The sequence below is a fragment of the Silurus aristotelis genome (assembly GCF_946808225.1).
Source record: "Silurus aristotelis genome assembly, chromosome: 1".
Lineage (NCBI taxonomy): Eukaryota > Metazoa > Chordata > Actinopteri > Siluriformes > Siluridae > Silurus > Silurus aristotelis.
The window spans coordinates 43070137-43089875 of record NC_139574.1 but is presented as its reverse complement, the minus strand read 5'-3'; the positions used below and the strand labels follow the sequence as shown (position 1 = coordinate 43089875).

The 19739-nt window shown below is 45.3% G+C and overlaps 1 protein-coding gene across 4 annotated transcripts; it reads left to right on the top strand.

Moving 5' to 3' along the window:
- The first annotated feature begins 177 nt into the window (after positions 1-177).
- Positions 178-19661, top strand: wdr90 (WD repeat domain 90). 4 transcript variants are annotated; one of them, XM_083541352.1, is made up of 41 exons: positions 178-455; positions 965-1056; positions 1458-1634; positions 1729-1867; positions 2274-2444; positions 2538-2664; positions 2772-2845; positions 2981-3093; positions 3199-3447; positions 3523-3678; positions 3959-4069; positions 4178-4323; positions 4407-4464; positions 4580-4698; positions 4814-4987; positions 5096-5226; positions 5593-5709; positions 5785-6020; positions 6101-6246; positions 6336-6466; positions 6537-6667; positions 6735-6896; positions 6981-7109; positions 7182-7306; positions 7377-7426; positions 7507-7638; positions 7733-7947; positions 8271-8373; positions 8457-8578; positions 8677-8833; positions 8921-9111; positions 9188-9356; positions 9446-9569; positions 17662-17833; positions 17966-18088; positions 18169-18349; positions 18452-18582; positions 18656-18799; positions 18882-19001; positions 19081-19165; positions 19352-19661. In XM_083541352.1, exons 1-41 carry the CDS (start codon positions 443-445, stop codon positions 19507-19509), a joined length of 5604 nt encoding a protein of 1867 aa, XP_083397478.1. In that variant the 5' UTR covers positions 178-442; the 3' UTR covers positions 19510-19661. The 4 variants fall into 4 exon arrangements, with proteins under 4 accessions (XP_083397478.1, XP_083397477.1, XP_083397476.1 ...); XM_083541351.1 differs by having other exon boundaries at positions 7715-7947; positions 17665-17833; XM_083541350.1 differs by having other exon boundaries at positions 7715-7947.
- The last annotated feature ends 78 nt before the right edge of the window (positions 19662-19739 follow it).

Below are 19739 nucleotides of genomic sequence, written 5' to 3'. Positions count from 1 at the left end.
AAAAGAAATTAATAAAAGAAAACCATGTTTATATTATTACTTAGGAATATTTATTTACCAATCCAAGCTTGTCGCACTGATTTCAGTAATTTAACTGTTATTTTATATATTTTTTTATTTTTTACTACATTACCCATGACGATGGACTACATTTCAGCGAAAGGACGCTTCCGGGTTTATGTGCACGTCATGACGTCACCACCCCGCGGCAAGTGGCGGCCGCTGCAGCGGGAGAAGTTGAGTTTTATTGTGAGCTTGACGACTGTAAACAACCTTTCAAGTGGTCTTGAAGTTGTTGGAACAACAATTTGCGTTGTGGAAATGAGTCCTGAAGGGATTTAAACTGGGTTAAAGGGGGAAATGGGCGTCATTGATGGTGCATTTTTGAAGCTGAGATGATTTATTGTGTAGAGCAGCAGGAGAAGGTGATGAAGGATCAGTGATGGCTTCTAAAGGTGAGTCTCACACACACTGGAGGTCATCTTTAGGATGAAACTGATTACAGTGATGAAACGCGAGCCAAAACGTCTATATTGTGGATGCGCATCTCCATAACTGAAGCTGATGCGATTCGATACGTAACCTGCGATATCATACATGCGATACATATGAAGCAGCTACCGATACGGTTTCCATTCGAATCAACAGAGTGCGATTCAATGGGGGAAACAAAATCCTAAGCAATTCCATATGGTACAAATAGTTCGCTTTTAATTCTTTGGTTCAGACAGACAGCAAATAAATTTAGTTCATAAAGTGCCTTTTGACTTCGAACTCATGGCCCTTTGAAAAACGTGCAAAAAACAACGACCAAATAAAACCAGACGTTCTTTTCCTGTTGTCTCCAGGAAGATGCAGCTCTACCTCTGCCATGTTAATCTGATTTCTGTATTTATTTGTGATACGAATGAAAGCAAAACAGTCCAAATGTAACATTTCATTTGAATTAAATCCCTTTCTCCAGTGTGGCAGCATCCGTATGTCAACGTATTCAAGCACGTGAAGCTGGACGAATGGAGGAAGGCCGGCAAAGAAGGAGACGTCACAACGTATATGGTAAAAATAAAAAAAAAAAGAAGAAGAAGAAAATAAAAATCGCATTGTGATTTTACTATAATCAACGTGAGGGGGCGTCAACCATCAGGGTCGTGGTACCGGTACCTGGATGGATGGATGGATGGATGGATAGATAGATAGGTAATGAATGTCAAATAGAGAACTCCACAGCAAGAGAGGGAAGAAAGAGAAAGATGGATGGATGGATGGATGGATAAATGAGTGTGAAAGAAAAATCCACAGCGAGAGAGGGAAGAAGGAGAAAGAGATGTATAGATAGAGAGCAAAAGAGAGAAATAGATAGATAGACAGATATTGTAATATACACAAATCCCCTGTTTATCGCGGTGATTCATGATCTCGAGTCACTAAGCTCCACCTCTTTTCCCTTGTCACCGTAGGACAAGACCATCAAGTGCACCGTGTTCCGCATCCGAGGTTCGATCCCGGCCACTAACTACATCTTGATTCCCAAATCCAGCAGTCAGTCTCTGGGCCTGACGGGACGCTACCTGTACCTGCTGTTCAGGCCCTGTCCCAATAAACACTTTGTAGTGCACTTAGACGTGGCTGCTGAGGTCAGAGACCAGACGTGATCTGATGGGTAAAGTATTTTTCAGTTGTTTCTGTATTCTTTCTTTTTCTCCCATCGTTTCTTTTTTTTTCTCTCAGGAGGGCCGTGTGATCCGTGTGTCGTTCTCGAACATGTTCAAGGAGTTCAAATCCACAGCGACATGGCTGCAGTTCCCCTTCGTGTGTTCAGCTGCGCCTGGTTCAGTGTATGAGACTACAGCCAAGACCTCCAAAGAGGGTACAGCATATATAATATACAGGAACGCTGTCATGCTGGAAGAGGTTTAAGTCTTACTTCTGCTGGCTTGCTGGAAATGGTACACAAAGATAGTAATGTGGAGAACATCCTACGAGGCCAAATGTATGCTATGCTGTCACATAGGCCATTTTACTGTGTTTACTTCTGGCCGGCTCGCCACAAATCCAATCAGAGATCATGTCATTCTTGGGTGTGTTGCTATGAAGACTCCACTCTGGCTCACCCACAGTCAGACAGTTAGACACAGATATAAATTGCATGGGTTTTTAGTTCCTTTAAAGCTGATGTTCAGTATTTGCTCCTTGCTGGCTCACCAAAAATGTTACACAGTCATATCCTGCTGATGATGGATCTGCAGTGCCTAACATTGCGGTCTGTGTGTAAGGTCTGGCCGGTCCAGCCCCGGTGGGTGTGCGCTGGACGTGCCTGACGATGGACCTGCGTTACGTGCTTTCTGTCTACCTGAACCGAACGCACAGCCACTTGAAGAGCGTCAAACTGTGCGCCAACATTGCGGTCAAAAACTTGGTCACCAGCGACCTGTTGCTAGACCCCGGTACACGCTCATATTCACGTTTAAACTCATATATGAGGCGATGCAGTGTTTGGTTATTGTTTTACTCATGCGACCCATGCTATGTGAGTGCAGGACTGACGTTTTCGGAGGTCCGGCAGGCGGGCGTAGTGCTGCCCGAGGGCACAGCCCCGATGCCCAGAGACATGTGCCTTCCTGTGCCAAAAGGCAGCAGCTGGCATCAGCTTTACGACTACATCAGGTACACGTGCAGCACTTGGAACTGTGTTGTTTATACTATTTGTGCGAAACGCACCACATATGCCACGTGTGTGGTGTTTTTTTTTGTTTGTTTTTTTTTGTATGCAGGTTCCCGTCCGACGGTGCGAAGACGCCGTTCAACTTCATACAGAAAGAGCAGAGCGCTCAAACCTCGAATCCACGTGAGAGTTAAAGCACACACATTTCATCGCTTGATTGGACTTGATTGGAAGCAAATTCAGGTTTACTCTTCTCGCTCGAATACACCCCCCCCCCCCCCCCCCCGCCCTTTCTCTCTCACACACACACTTCTGTAGATGAAACACTGGATGACAAAAGTCCATATCAAGAGAAAAACGTCGGGGTGGCCATCAGTAATCCAGTGCAGGACTGCGATTCCCTCATTCAGCAGATCACTGCACTCAAACCTGTGAGTCTTTTTCTGTCTGTCTGTCTGTCTGTCTGTCTAATCTAATCTAATCTAATCTAATCTTTCTGGGAACTGAGTCTGAATCGTGCGTGTTCGTATGAGAAGCGTGCTAAGCATGGGTCCCTGCCGCATACCTCAAGTCTACCCGAGCTCGCCCCAGCGCCCCCTGGAGACGTAGACAGCTTCGGATCCACAGGTCGCAGGTCACCGAGCGTGGAGGAGGAGGACGAGGAGCAGGAGGAGGGCAGGGTCGTGTGTGATGATGGGGACAGCGTGCATGTGTACGCCCACTATGAGGGCGAGGACGTGAACGAGGATGAGAGCGCACGTTCAACAGACAGCGATGAAGTGGAAGTGAGTGACCCGTGTGTGTGTGTCTGTGTGTGTGTGTGTGTGTGTGTGTTTATAACAGGTGTGTTGTGTGTTCAGGTGGTCATCGCAGATCTTCCTCGTCCTCTTCCTTTGCCTTCAACCAAAGCAGCGAAGCAGCAGTGTGAGAGACGCACGGAAACACAGATGCTGCACCCAGACCCTATATTAAAGCTGAGCAGAATCATTGGTTTTGGTGGAGCAACGGTGAGACATGTGAGTGAGACCACACACACACACACACACAAACTCGAACACTCATATATATGTATGTATGATATGTGTGTGTTTGTGTGTGTGTGTGTATATAAAATGCAAAACCTAAAATTGTTGCCATTTTTAATGAATACAGTTTATTATTATTATTATTATTATTATAATATAAATTGTGTGCAACCGAATTTTAGATATTTTATCATTTAATCAGTCCACTCCTCCTCCCTCTCTCTCTCTCTCTCTCTCTCTCTCTCTCTCTCTCTCTCTCTCTCTCTCTCAGGTGATGTGGGCTCGTGATGGAGAGGACGTGGTGTATCCGTGTCACGCCATCATCATCAGTATGAATGTGTCGTCTGGCCAACAGCGCTTTTTTATCGGACACACCGACAAAGTGTGAAACGCCCCACACACACACACACACACACACACACACACACACACTTGATTAAACATGTGACAGATCTGACAGTCGGCTGATGTGTGTGTGTGTGTGTGTCAGGTGTCGGCTTTGGCTCTGGACTCCGGCTCGTCTCTGTTGGCGTCGGCTCAGACGGGGACACACTGCCTGCTCCGGCTCTGGAGTTACAGCACGGGAGAGGCGCTAACCGTTATCAAAACACACACACACTCACTGCATTCACTCAGGTACTCTCTCTCACTCACACACACACACACGTACACACAGGGTAGTTGCGGGTATTTGACTGAACATGGTCCCGTGTGTCCAGCTTGTCCTGTAGCGGCAGGGTCCTGTGCGGAGTCGGCAGAGACGGCCATAACAAAACTGTGAGTGCCGTAACGTTCACGTGCAGTCAAAAATATGTGGGCACCCCGGTGTCCCAATACTTTTGCCACTACCGTGTATATTATATATGCATTTTGTGTGTGTGTGTGTGTGTAGACGGTTGTGGTGTGGGACACACAGCACGTTCTCAAAGGTGGCTTCGTCACGGTTCTGGCTAAAGCTCACACAGACGTCGACATCCAGACCATGAAGATAGCGTTTTTTGAAGACACACGGTACACACACACACACCCTAAATGCACTGGCAATGGAGACTCCTTCCGAAAATGCCTCCAATGCGATACGTACGTTTGTGTGAACACGTTCACGTGTGTGTTTTGTGTCGCGCAGCATGGTATCGTGCGGCACGGGCAACGTGCGCTTGTGGCGCGTGCGCGGACGCTCGTTGTGCTCGTGCCCCGTTGACCTCGGACAGTATCACGGCCTGGAGTTCACCGACCTCGCCTTCGAGTCAGGACACGACTCCGGACACGCCCCAGGACGCCGGCCAGACGAGCGCACCCTGTCAGGACACACACACACACACACACACACACACACACACACACACACCTACTATATGTACACACACACATTTAGTATGTTTTTTTATAATTGTGCTCGTTTTTGCAGCTTCGTCAGCAGCCGCAGCGGCCACATCCTGGAGATCGACTACGCCACAGTGACGATTCAGAACATCAGGAGGATACTCCAATCGTCACAAAGCCACGCCCACCGCAGAGAGAAGCAGACTTTTGGGACGGGTGAGACAGTCGAGGGGTAGAATACGAGGTGGTATCAACGTTCTGAGACTAACGTTGCCGGCTCTTTATCTCTGGGGAAGAGGGCAAAGTAGGGTGGGAGCAAAAGTGAGATCGCGTCGTTCCTGGTGAGGAAACTCACGTGTGAGGAGAGATGGTTAACAGGGTGCACACGTGGTCAGAATGTACACAGGACGATGTCTTTTGGCACACTGACTTACGATTTTCTTAAGTTTTTTGATACCACCTTATACATCAAGGGAACGTTATTACATAGTGTTTATAAGAGGTTTATACGTGTGTGTGTGTGTGTGTGTGTGTGTGTGTGTGTGTGTGTGTGTGTGTGTGTGTGTGTGTGTGTGAGAGTAGGACCAGGTATCGCAGTGAACAGTATCAGCGTGTGCAGCGCGTTTTGTGCGACTGGATCGAACGACGGCTTCCTGCGTCTCTGGCCCCCCGATTTTTCCTCCGTTTTGCTCGAAGCGGGTCGGTACCAGTTTTTAGAATCATTTATTTTGTATAAAATAAACCTTTCAGTCACGTTTGTGTGTGTGTGTGTAGAACATGAAGGCCCGGTTAGCCTTGTCTGTGTCTCGTCTGATGGTTTGAGCGTCCTGGCGGCAACGACATCAGGAAACCTGGGCTACCTGGATGTGAAAAGTCGCGCTTACCGGACGCTGATGAGGTCCCACATAGACTCGGTCCTGGGGTTCAGCGTAGACGCGTCCCGGCGCCGGGTAACCACGGCGTCTCGCGACGGCACCGTCCGCATCTGGGACGCAGACTCGTCTCAGCAGGTTGGGGTCCATGGATTTATTGCACCAAAAAATAACATTTGGAAGCGAACGTTCTAGCTGTTGGAATTTTCTCGTTCTAGATGTACGATTTTGTCTCTGACGATTGCAACGACACGCCGTCTTCGGTTGCATTCCATCCCAGGACTCAGGTCTTTGCCTGCGGTTCCAGTTCTGGGACCGTCAGAGTGTTCGACATCCCGACTTCCAACTTACTAGCAGAGCACAAGTACATACACTATACACACACATTTCACACGCAGGAGCATTACGGGGACATGCCTAGCATGCACGCACACACCTTTTTTTTTCTTCCAGACAGCACCGGGGCGAGGTGGTGGGCCTGGCGTTTGCCCCGTCTGGTGAATACCTGTACAGTGCTGGCTCTCGGGGGTACCTCGCGCTCTATAGCGCCTCCCAGCCGGAATACAACGTTCTCCGCGTGCAAGGTCAGTCTCTGTAAGTTTTCCGTGTTTAACAATGGCTACCGCTAACGTCTCTAATGCAAGTGTCCTTCAGGTAACATGGTCGTCCGAGGTTCGGATCGAGGCCCGGACGCTTTGGCCGTGAGTCCGGATAGTAAACGCCTGGCGTTTGTCGGCCCCACAGAACACACCGTAACCGTCACGGATGCGCGCTCTCTCGACGAGGTACTCGTCCCCTTATCCGTTTTAGGGGTCCAATAAGCGTATATTCATTTGTATTATTACATCGCAGTTGCTACGCGTGGACGTGAGCGTGCTCGACGTCCAGAGCGTCACCCTGGACTCGGCGTTAAAAGTGCGTTTTTCGCCGTCCCACCTGTCCCACCTGCTTGTCACAACTTCGGCTAATAAGATCCTGTGGATCAGCGGTAACACGGGACGGCTGCTGAGAGAGGTCAGAGAATTGTGATGCTCGTCGATACCAAGTGCGGAAAATACCTCGAGTTTTTCTCGCTATTGTCCTTTTTTCTGTACACAGGTTTCACACGTGCACAAGGACCGGTGCACTTCTTTATCTGTCAGCGAAGACGGGCGCTACCTGCTCACGGCCGGACACCATGCAGTGAAGGTCTGGGACTACGACATGAAACTGGACATCAAGTCGCAGGTGTGTGTTTGCGTGTCCTTGTTTTGGCAGAAAGGAATTTATAAGAATGTAAAACGGATGTGTGTGTTACAGGTTTTTATAGGTCACTCTGAGCCCATCAGACAGGTGAGCTTCACCCCTGACCAGATGGGCGTGGTTTCAGTGGGAGACGCCATTTTTTTCTGGGATTTCCTGGGTTATCCGCGGGAAGCGACTGGGTAAGTTCCCTCCATCGTTCTTTATCCTCATTATCATCATAATATTTATCGTATTGCTCGTTTTTCACAGGTCACCAGGATCCAAAGGGAAATCAAGGAAGATCTCGCCTCCTAAAGCAGGTATGTATTCAGCACAATTTCGATGCAAAATGTTTTGTTTGTTGTTCAATCGTATACACAGATCTTTTCGATTCCTTTAGCACCTGTGAGACCCCTCGAGACGCAATCAAACAGACGGTCGTCCAGCGGGATGCCTCGACAGGCCGTGCCTCGTCCCTCCTCACCTCCACCCGTCTTAAACAAGGCTGTTGGAGAGCAGCCAGAGCGCGAGGGTAAGTGGGCTGCTGCCATCCCCTCGCTAGCTGTGTGTGTGTCGTCACATTACGTACCGTGTCTTTTTCGCAACAGACTCGTCCTTCCTCTCAGTCGGTGATTACGATGCAGATGGGCAACCCAAGCGGCCCCCTGCCGCTAGACACGCCTCCTTTCTGCGAGTCACGGAAAGGGGCGACCCTGCGAATCTGGTAACTGCTTCCGTCGACCGGAACGCAGTGGAGGAAAACAGAGTGGTGAAGAAGCCAAGTCGTCCAGACTGCTACAAACATTTTACACCTCGCTACACGACGTCTGGACCCGACCCGGTACACGTTCACCGCTGTAGTTATCTCCATAAGATAGCTCACACTCCGACTCGCTCACTGGCTCACACTCTGAATCACTTAATGACTTACTCATTGGTTTATTAACTCACTAATTTTCATCAATCACTGCCCTATTTATTTCCTGACTCACTGATTCACTGACTCGATCTTTGATTCACTCGCTTACTGATTCCTTGACTGACTCACTTGTAGATTCACTAATTTACTGACTCACTCTTTGGCTCATTGACTCACTGATTCCCTGACTGCACTGATTCACTGCCTCACCCACTTGCTCACTTCCTCATCCTGTCCTCTTTCAGAGTGCTGTAACTCCTCCTCTTGGACAAGAAAGCCTGAGCCTCAAGGCTGTGATTGGTTACAATGGAAATGGGCGGAGCAACATGGTCTGGAATCCAGATACAGGTGAGCGAATTTGTCGCTAAAGAAGCCGTGTGGAGTTTGTTAGCGTGAGTGTTTATGCAGAACGCGGCGTGTGTTTCTTGCAGGTCTCTTCGTGTACTCCTGTGGGTGTGTGGTGGTGGTGGAGAACCTCCACAACGGTTCTCAGAGACACTGGCTCGGCCACAGCGAAGAAATCTCCACACTGGCCGCGACGCATGACGCACAGGTGCGGGAAGCAGCGCCGACGTTCACAGATACACATAAATAATGATGGCAGTTTGATAAAGATAAAAAAAAAAAAAACACATGATGTTTCCGATCCAGACAGTGGCGTCTGCGTCTGGAGGTGGAGCGTCTTCCAAGAGCCTCATTTGCATATGGAACGTTCGAGACGGCTCGCGCAGAAATAGCATTCTGTACCACAAGGGAACGGTGCAGAGTCTGGCGTTCTCCAGAGACGACCTCTACTTCCTGTCCGTAGGTGGGTCACGTGACCTCGGTATTGAATCGGTAGTCGTAGTAGCGAGGAGTTCCTCGGATTTAATGAGCCCGAACGTGGTGTGTGCAGGAGGTTTCGAGGAGTCGACCGTGGCGCTGTGGAGCACGCACTCTTTTGAGCTTGTGGGTTCGGTCAGCGCCGGTGTGCCCCTGCACGAGGCGGCGTTCTGCCCCAGCAGTGCCGCTCAGCTGGCCTACGTCGGCTCCAGCACCGTCTTTTTCTGCTATCTACATACACACGGCCGTGGGGCGGAGCTACAGGTTCGCATGCACTGACGAGCACCGAGGCCATGTCTCCTTCACCGAGATCATATAACAGTAGTGCGTCTCCGTCTAGGTCCGAGCCGCGGGTTTGCCCGAGGAGATCGGCGAGGCCGAGGTCACGTCGCTGTGTTACAACGCTAACTTCATCTTGTACACCGGAACGAACAGCGGGCGCGTGTGCGTGTGGGACTGCAGCACACACCGCTGCTTCATGACCTGGGAGGCTGATGATGGTGAAATTGGTAAGAGAAACTTCTCCTCCGTGTCTTCATGTGGACGTCAGCAGTGCGTTCCGACGTGATCGCTCAGGCTGGCGTGTGTTTGTGTGTAGGTGTGCTGGTGTGTCGTGGTAACAGGCTGCTCACTGGCAGTAACAGTAAGAAGGTAAAACTCTGGGCAGTGGCTGAGGTGCAGAGTCTCAGACCTTCAAACCTCAGGACCAGCACCCAGGAACGGTAAGTTCAAAGTAGTTAGATAGATAGAGTTGGTAAGTAGGTAAGTAAGAAAATACATAAGTAGGCCAGTAAGTAGGTTAGAATGTAAGTTAATAGATAAGTAAGTAGGAAATGAAATGGGTAAGTAATTAAGTGAATAAGTATGAATGAATATTGATAGTTAAGAAGGTAATTAATAGGTGAGTAAGTAATTAAGTAGGTAAGATAAGTATGTAAGTGTATGTGTGTAAGTAGGTAAGTGTGTAAGTAGGTAAGTGTGTAAGTAGGTAAGTGTGTAAGTAGGTAAGTGTGTAAGTAGGTAAGGGAGTAAGTATGTAAGTGAGTAAGTAGGTAAGTGAGTAAGTAGGTAAGTGTGTAAGTAGGTAAGTGTGTAAGTAGGTAAGTGTGTAAGTAGGTAAGGGAGTAAGTATGTAAGTGAGTAAGTAGGTAAGTGTGTAAGTAGGTAAGTGAGTAAGTAGGTAATGGAGTAAGTAGGTAATGGAGTAAGTAGGTAAGGGAGTAAGTAGGTAAGTGTGTAAGTAGGTAAGTGTGTAAGTAGGTAAGTGTGTAAGTAGGTAAGTGTGTAAGTAGGTAAGTGTGTAAGTAGGTAAGGGAGTAAGTAGGTAAGGGAGTAAGTAGGTAAGGGAGTAAGTAGGTAAGGGAGTAAGTAGGTAAGGGAGTAAGTAGGTAAGGGAGTAAGTAGGTAAGGGAGTAACTAGGTAAGGGAGTAAGTAGGTAAGGGAGTAAGTAGGTAAGGGAGTGAGTAGGTAAGGGAGTGAGTAGGTAAGGGAGTGAGTAGGTAAGTGAGTGAGTAGGTAAGTGTATAAGTAGGTAAGTGTATAAGTAGGTAAGTGTATAAGTAGGTAAGGGAGTAAGTAGGTAAGGGAGTAAGTAGGTAAGTGTATAAGTAGGTAAGTGTGTAAGTAGGTAAGGGAGTGAGTAGGTAAGTGTGTAAGTAGGTGAGGGAGTGAGTAGGTAAGGGAGTGAGTATGTAAGTGTGTGAGTAGGTAAGGGAGTGAGTATGTAAGTGTGTAAGTAGGTAAGGGAGTGAGTATGTAAGTGTGTAAGTAGGTAAGGGAGTGAGTAGGTAAGTGTGTAAGTAGGTAAGGGAGTGAGTATGTAAGTGTGTAAGTAGGTAAGGGAGTGAGTAGGTAAGTGTGTAAGTAGGTAAGGGAGTGAGTAGGTAAGTGTGTAAGTAGGTAAGTGTGTAAGTAGGTAAGTGTGTAAGTAGGTAAGTGTGTAAGTAGGTAAGTGTGTAAGTAGGTAAGGGAGTGAGTAGGTAAGGGAGTGAGTAGGTAAGGGAGTGAGTAGGTAAGGGAGTGAGTAGGTAAGGGAGTGAGTATGTAAGTGTGTAAGTAGGTAAGGGAGTGAGTATGTAAGTGTGTAAGTAGGTAAGGGAGTGAGTATGTAAGTGTGTAAGTAGGTAAGGGAGTAAGTAGGTAAGGGAGTGAGTAGGTAAGGGAGTGAGTAGGTAAGGGAGTGAGTAGGTAAGGGAGTGAGTAGGTAAGGGAGTGAGTATGTAAGTGTATAAGTAGGTGAGGGAGTGAGTATGTAAGGGAGTGAGTATGTAAGTGTGTAAGTAGGTAAGGGAGTGAGTATGTAAGTGTGTAAGTAGGTAAGGGAGTGAGTATGTAAGTGTGTAAGTAGGTAAGGAAGTGAGTAGGTAAGTGTATAAGTAGGTAAGTGTGTAAGTAGGTAAGGGAGTGAGTATGTAAGTGTATAAGTAGGTAAGTGTGTAAGTAGGTAAGGGAGTAAGTAGGTAAGTGTATAAGTAGGTAAGTGTGTAAGTAGGTAAGGGAGTGAGTATGTAAGTGTGTAAGTAGGTAAGGGAGTAAGTAGGTAAGGGAGTAAGTAGGTAAGTGTATAAGTAGGTAAGTGTGTAAGTAGGTAAGGGAGTGAGTATGTAAGTGTGTAAGTAGGTAAGGGAGTGAGTATGTAAGTGTGTAAGTAGGTAAGGGAGTGAGTAGGTAAGGGAGTAAGTAGGTAAGTGTATAAGTAGGTAAGTGTATAAGTAGGTAAGGGAGTGAGTATGTAAGTGTGTAAGTAGGTAAGGGAGTGAGTAGGTAAGGGAGTAAGTAGGTAAGTGTATAAGTAGGTAAGGGAGTGAGTATGTAAGTGTGTGTGTAGGTAAGGGAGTGAGTATGTAAGTGTGTAAGTAGGTAAGGGAGTGAGTATGTAAGTGTGTAAGTAGGTGAGGGAGTGAGTATGTAAGTGTGTAAGTATGTAAGGGAGTGAGTATGTAAGTGTATAAGTAGGTAAGTGTATAAGTAGGTAAGTGTGTAAGTAGGTAAGGGAGTGAGTATGTAAGTGTATAAGTAGGTAAGGGAGTGAGTATGTAAGTGTATAAGTAGGTAAGTGTATAAGTAGGTAAGTGTGTAAGTAGGTAAGGGAGTGAGTATGTAAGTGTGTAAGTAGGTAAGGGAGTGAGTATGTAAGTGTGTAAGTAGGTAAGGGAGTGAGTATGTAAGTGTATAAGTAGGTAAGTGTATAAGTAGGTAAGTGTGTAAGTAGGTAAGGGAGTGAGTATGTAAGTGTGTAAGTAGGTAAGTGTATAAGTAGGTAAGTGTGTAAGTAGGTAAGGGAGTGAGTATGTAAGTGTGTAAGTAGGTAAGGGAGTGAGTAGGTAAGTGTATAAGTAGGTAAGTGTATAAGTAGGTAAGTGTGTAAGTAGGTAAGGGAGTGAGTATGTAAAAGTGTGTAAGTAGGTAGGGGAGTGAGTATGTAAGTGTATAAGTAGGTAAGGGAGTGAGTAAGTAAGTGTGTAAGTAGGTAAGAGAGTGAGTATGTAAGTGTGTAAGTAGGTAAGGGAGTGAGTATGTAAGTGTGTAAGTAGGTGAGGGAGTGAGTGTGTAAGGGAGTGAGTATGTAAGTGTATAAGTAGGTAAGTGTGTAAGTAGGTAAGGGAGTGAGTATGTAAGTGTGTAAGTAGGTAAGGGAGTGAGTAGGTAAGTGTGTAAGTAGGTGAGGGAGTGAGTATGTAAGGGAGTGAGTATGTAAGTGTATAAGTAGGTAAGTGTGTAAGTAGGTAAGGGAGTGAGTATGTAAGTGTGTAAGTAGGTAAGGGAGTGAGTATGTAAGTGTGTAAGTAGGTAAGGGAGTGAGTATGTAAGTGTATAAGTAGGTGAGGGAGTGAGTATGTAAGTGTATAAGTAGGTGAGGGAGTGGGTATGTAAGGGAGTGAGTATGTAAGTGTGTAAGTATGTAAGTGTGTAAGTAGGTAAGGGAGTGAGTATGTAAGTGTATAAGTAGGTAAGTGTGTAAGTAGGTAAGGGAGTGAGTATGTAAGTGTGTAAGTAGGTAAGGGAGTGAGTAGGTAAGTGTGTAAGTAGGTAAGTGTGTAAGTAGGTAAGTGTGTAAGTAGGTAAGTGTGTAAGTAGGTAAGTGTGTAAGTAGGTAAGTGTGTAAGTAGGTAAGTGTGTAAGTAGGTAAGTGTATAAGTAGGTAAGTGTGTGAGTATGTAAGTGTGTAAGTAGGTAAGGGAGTGAGTATGTAAGTGTGTAAGTAGGTAAGGGAGTGAGTATGTAAGTGTGTAAGTAGGTAAGGGAGTGAGTAGGTAAGGGAGTGAGTAGGTAAGTGTAAGTAGGTAAGGGAGTGAGTAGGTAAGTGTGTGAGTAGGTAAGTGTATAAGTAGGTAAGTGTGTGAGTAGGTAAGTGTATGAGTAGGTAAGTCTGTAAGTAGGTAAGTGAGTAAGTAGGTAAGTGTGTAAGTAGGTAAGTGTGTAAGTAGGTAAGTGTATAAGTAGGTAAGTGTGTGAGTATGTAAGTGTGTAAGTAGGTGAGGGAGTGAGTATGTAAGTGTGTAAGTAGGTAAGTGAGTAAGTATGTAAGTGTGTAAGTAGGTAAGTGTGTAAGTAGGTAAGTGTATTAGTAGGTAAGTGTGTGAGTATGTAAGTGTGTAAGTAGGTGAGGGAGTGAGTATGTAAGTGTGTAAGTAGGTAAGGGAGTGAGTATGTAAGTGTGTAAGTAGGTAAGGGAGTGAGTATGTAAGTGTGTAAGTAGGTAAGTGTATGAGTAGGTAAGTGTGTAAGTAGGTAAGTGTGTAAGTAGGTAAGTGTGTAAGTAGGTAAGTGTGTGAGTAGGTAAGTGTGTGAGTAGGTAAGTGTGTGAGTAGGTAAGTGTATGAGTAGGTAAGTGTGTGAGTAGGTAAGTGTGTGAGTAGGTAAGTGTATGAGTATGTAAGTGTGTAAGTAGGTAAGGGAGTGAGTATGTAAGTGTGTAAGTAGGTAAGGGAGTGAGTATGTAAGTGTATAAGTAGGTAAGTGTATAAGTAGGTAAGTGTGTAAGTAGGTAAGGGAGTGAGTATGTAAGTGTGTAAGTAGGTAAGTGTATAAGTAGGTAAGTGTGTAAGTAGGTAAGGGAGTGAGTATGTAAGTGTGTAAGTAGGTAAGGGAGTGAGTAGGTAAGTGTATAAGTAGGTAAGTGTATAAGTAGGTAAGTGTGTAAGTAGGTAAGGGAGTGAGTATGTAAAAGTGTGTAAGTAGGTAAGGGAGTGAGTATGTAAGTGTATAAGTAGGTAAGGGAGTGAGTAAGTAAGTGTGTAAGTAGGTAAGAGAGTGAGTATGTAAGTGTGTAAGTAGGTAAGGGAGTGAGTATGTAAGTGTGTAAGTAGGTGAGGGAGTGAGTGTGTAAGGGAGTGAGTATGTAAGTGTATAAGTAGGTAAGTGTGTAAGTAGGTAAGGGAGTGAGTATGTAAGTGTGTAAGTAGGTAAGGGAGTGAGTAGGTAAGTGTGTAAGTAGGTGAGGGAGTGAGTATGTAAGGGAGTGAGTATGTAAGTGTATAAGTAGGTAAGTGTGTAAGTAGGTAAGGGAGTGAGTATGTAAGTGTGTAAGTAGGTAAGGGAGTGAGTATGTAAGTGTGTAAGTAGGTAAGGGAGTGAGTATGTAAGTGTATAAGTAGGTGAGGGAGTGAGTATGTAAGTGTATAAGTAGGTGAGGGAGTGGGTATGTAAGGGAGTGAGTATGTAAGTGTGTAAGTATGTAAGTGTGTAAGTAGGTAAGGGAGTGAGTATGTAAGTGTATAAGTAGGTAAGTGTGTAAGTAGGTAAGGGAGTGAGTATGTAAGTGTGTAAGTAGGTAAGGGAGTGAGTAGGTAAGTGTGTAAGTAGGTAAGTGTGTAAGTAGGTAAGTGTGTAAGTAGGTAAGTGTGTAAGTAGGTAAGTGTGTAAGTAGGTAAGTGTGTAAGTAGGTAAGTGTGTAAGTAGGTAAGTGTATAAGTAGGTAAGTGTGTGAGTATGTAAGTGTGTAAGTAGGTAAGGGAGTGAGTATGTAAGTGTGTAAGTAGGTAAGGGAGTGAGTATGTAAGTGTGTAAGTAGGTAAGGGAGTGAGTAGGTAAGGGAGTGAGTAGGTAAGTGTAAGTAGGTAAGGGAGTGAGTAGGTAAGTGTGTGAGTAGGTAAGTGTGTGAGTAGGTAAGTGTGTGAGTAGGTAAGTGTATGAGTAGGTAAGTCTGTAAGTAGGTAAGTGAGTAAGTAGGTAAGTGTGTAAGTAGGTAAGTGTGTAAGTAGGTAAGTGTATAAGTAGGTAAGTGTGTGAGTATGTAAGTGTGTAAGTAGGTGAGGGAGTGAGTATGTAAGTGTGTAAGTAGGTAAGTGAGTAAGTATGTAAGTGTGTAAGTAGGTAAGTGTGTAAGTAGGTAAGTGTATTAGTAGGTAAGTGTGTGAGTATGTAAGTGTGTAAGTAGGTGAGGGAGTGAGTATGTAAGTGTGTAAGTAGGTAAGGGAGTGAGTATGTAAGTGTGTAAGTAGGTAAGGGAGTGAGTATGTAAGTGTGTAAGTAGGTAAGTGTATGAGTAGGTAAGTGTGTAAGTAGGTAAGTGTGTAAGTAGGTAAGTGTGTAAGTAGGTAAGTGTGTGAGTAGGTAAGTGTGTGAGTAGGTAAGTGTGTGAGTAGGTAAGTGTATGAGTAGGTAAGTGTGTGAGTAGGTAAGTGTGTGAGTAGGTAAGTGTATGAGTATGTAAGTGTGTAAGTAGGTGAGGGAGTGAGTATGTAAGTGTGTAAGTAGGTAAGGGAGTGAGTAGGTAAGTGTGTAAGTAGGTAAGGGAGTGAGTAGGTAAGGGAGTGAGTAGGTAAGTGTGTAAGTAGGTAAGTGTGTAAGTAGGTAAGTGTGTGAGTAGGTAAGTGTGTGAGTAGGTAAGTGTGTGAGTAGGTAAGTGTATGAGTAGGTAAGTGAGTAAGTATGTAAGTGTGTAAGTAGGTAAGTGTATGAGTAGGTAAGTGAGTAAGTATGTAAGTGTGTAAGTAGATAAGTGTATGAGTAGGTAAGTGAGTAAGTATGTAAGTGTGTAAGTAGGTAAGTGTATGAGTAGGTAAGTGAGTAAGTAGGTAAGTGTATGAGTTGGTAAGTGAGTAAGTATGTAAGTGTGTAAGTAGGTAAGTGTATGAGTAGGTAAGTGAGTAAGTATGTAAGTGAGTAAGTAGGTAAGTGTATGAGTAGGTAAGTGTGTAAGTAGGTAAGTGTATTAGTAGGTCAGTGAGTAAGTATGTAAGTGAGTAAGTAGGTAAGTGTATGAGTAGGTAAGTGAGTAAGTATGTAAGTGTGTAAGTAGGTAAGTGTATGAGTAGGTAAGTGTGTAAGTAGGTAAGTGTGTAAGTAGGTAAGTGTGTAAGTAGGTAAGTGTGTAAGTAGGTAAGTGTGTAAGTAGGTAAGTGTATGAGTAGGTAAGTGTGTAAGTAGGTAAGTGTATGAGTAGGTAAGTGAGTAAGTATGTAAGTGTGTAAGTAGGTAAGTGTATGAGTAGGTAAGTGTGTAAGTATGTAAGTGAGTAAGTAGGTAAGTGTATGAGTAGGTAAGTGAGTAAGTATGTAAGTGTGTAAGTAGGTAAGTGTATGAGTAGGTAAGTGTATGAGTAGGTAAGTGAGTAAGTATGTAACTGAGTAAGTAGGTAAGTGTATGAGTAGGTAAGTGAGTAAGTATGTAAGTGTGTAAGTAGGTAAGTGTATGAGTAGGTAAGTGAGTAAGTATGTAAGTGAGTAAGTAGGTAAGTGTATGAGTATGTAAGTGAGTAAGTAGGTAAGTGAGTAAGTAGGTAAGTGTATGAGTAGGTAAGTGAGTAAGTAGGTAAGTGAGTAAGTAGGTAAGTGTATGAGTAGGTAAGTGTGTAAGTATGTAAGTGTGTAAGTAGGTAAGTGTATGAGTAGGTAAGTGAGTAAGTATGTAAGTGAGTAAGTAGGTAAGTGTATGAGTAGGTAAGTGAGTAAGTAGGTAAGTGAGTAAGTAGGTAAGTGTATGAGTAGGTAAGTGTATGAGTAGGTAAGTGAGTAAGTATGTAAGTGAGTAAGTATGTAAGTGAGTAAGTAGGTAAGTGTATGAGTAGGTAAGTGAGTAAGTATGTAAGTGAGTAAGTAGGTAAGTGAGTAAGTAGGTAAGTGTATGAGTAGGTAAGTGTATGAGTAGGTAAGTGTATGAGTAGGTAAGTGAGTAAGTATGTAAGTGAGTAAGTATGTAAGTGTGTAAGTAGGTAAGTGAGTAAGTAGGTAAGTGAGTAAGTAGGTAAGTGTATGAGTAGGTAAGTGAGTAAGTATGTAAGTGAGTAAGTAGGTAAGTGAGTAAGTAGGTAAGTGTATGAGTAGGTAAGTGTATGAGTAGGTAAGTGAGTAAGTATGTAAGTGAGTAAGTATGTAAGTGAGTAAGTATGTAAGTGAGTAAGTAGGTAAGTGAGTAAGTAGGTAAGTGTATGAGTAGGTAAGTGTATGAGTAGGTAAGTGAGTAAGTATGTAAGTGTGTAAGTAGGTAAGTGTATGAGTAGGTAAGTGAGTAAGTAGGTAAGTGTATGAGTAGGTAAGTGTATGAGTAGGTAAGTGAGTAAGTATGTAAGTGAGTAAGTATGTAAGTGTGTAAGTAGGTAAGTGTATGAGTAGGTAAGTGAGTAAGTATGTAAGTGTGTAAGTAGGTAAGTGTGTAAGTAGGTAAGTGAGTAAGTAGGTAAGTGAGTAAGTAGGTAAGTGTATGAGTAGGTAAGTGAGTAAGTATGTAAGTGAGTAAGTATGTAGGAACGTAAGTAGGTAAGTCAACAAACAAGCACAAATATGAAATAAAACAATAAACAAGAATGATGGGTTTATTTCATAATTTTTTAGAACTTCGTGTGTGTTAACAGTTCAGTATAAAATCTTCAGCAGCTCTCGGGTGCTACTAGAGCAGGAGATGGTGCTGGACGGTACGGTGGTCAGCGCAGTGTTCGATGATGTCATGGACATGGGCATTGTGGGTACGACTGCAGGAACGCTGTGGTACATAAACTGGACAGACAACACCAGTATACGCTTAATCAGCGGCCATACGAGCAAGGTGTGTGTATACACACACACACACACACACACACACACACACACACACACACACAGTCTGTATCATTGTTGTTGATATGACTTTTACATTACATCTACACGTGTGTGTGTGTGTGTGTGTGTGTGTGTGTAGGTGAACGGGGTGGTGTGTAGTCCAGACGAGCATCACTTTGTCACTTGTGGGGCGGATGGGAGTGTCAGAGTGTGGGCGTTGCCTAGCAACGAGCTGCTAGTTCAGTTTCAGGTGCTCAACCAGGTAACATGCAGCCAATCAGAACGCAGGCGTCGTTACTGTGTAATATAAAGCGCAGTAATAAAGCGGCGCGTTTCCTCCAGAGCTGCGAGTGTGTGTGTTGGAGCCCGGCTGCAGGAGTGTGTGAGCGCGACGCGGTCCACCGTGTGTCCGGAGGCTACAGCGACGGCTCCGTGCGGATCTTCTGCGTAGCGTCGGCTGAGATGGAGCTCAAGCTGCAGCCTCATGGCGGCGCCGTGAGCGCACTGCAGTACTCGCTCCACGGTCAGCCCATTCTAATCACTTACCTCAGTGGTATTTCTTTAGGCACCTTCTTACCCCACGGGTGAGTACGACACGGTGTGTTGATCGTTGTTGCATTTGCAGGTCAGGTGCTGCTTTCTGGAGGACGAGACGGCATCATAATGGTGAGCAGCCCATCCACGGGGGCCTCCCTCCGCATCATCGGCGACCACAAGGGGGCACCGATCAACGCTCTAGAGTGCACCGGGAAACAGGTGAGAAAGGGATAAACATAAAGCGTAGTGGTGTTAAAGAGAACACGCTCATTTCATCGAAACCATCTCGCAGTATAAGGAGTACGGTCTGGAGGGAGACGAGCTCTGGCTGGCCGTCAGCGCAGACCGCCGCGTCAGCGTCTGGGCCGCCGATTGGACAAAGAACAAGTGCGAGCTCCTGGATTGGCTGACATTTCCGGCCCCCGCCCCTCCTCAGGTGAAGGTCTTCCTTGCCCGTTAGGAGATCGACGTCCAATAAACTTGTCCAATCAACTCGTCTGTTTGCTTTGACCAATCAGGACGCAGCGAGCTTGCCACCCAGCCAGGCAGCGTTCAGCACCACGGAGAGGGGGATTGTGGTGTACACGGGGTATGCTGCTCAGAAGGAGCTCATCTTCTATTGCCTAAAAAAGAAACAGGTACACACACACACACACACACACACACACTGTCCAATAGCACCTTCAGTTTTGTTTAACGCATGTGGATTTGTTCCAGGTGATGAGGACGGTGTCTCTTACTGACTGGGCTCTGTCTCTCAGTCTGTCCTCCAGAGGACGCCTGCTTGCCGTCGGATCGTATCGTGAGTCATGTGTTACACACACACACACACACACACACACACACACACACACACACATCTGGCTTTCTGTTAGAAACAAAGCCTTTAGAACCTTTTTGTCTGGATGATTACACTGTGTGTATATTGTGTGTGTGTGTGTGTGTGTGTGTGTGTGTGTGTGTGTGTGTGTGTGTGTGTGTGTTCCAGAGCGCGTTCTGAAGTTGATCGACTGCTCCAGCGGACGTTTTCAGGACTTCACGTGCCACAGCGACTCGGTTCACCGATGCAGCTTCAGCCAGTCAGGAGCACATCTTTTCACGACTGCACACGGAGAGGTGTTCCTGTGGAGCCTGAGAGGCCTGTGACTGACACACACACACACACACACACACACACACACACACACACACACACACACACAGAGTAGTTATTTGTGAACCTGCGACTTTCTCTGTGTCCTGCTGCAGTTGTAAACGCTTTTATATGGTTTTAAATAAACGTCATCAAAACAGAAAAACCTGCACGATCACCTTGTTTACACACCATATTATAATATTTCAATACAAATGATTCCAAAAAAGGTTATAAATGTTTC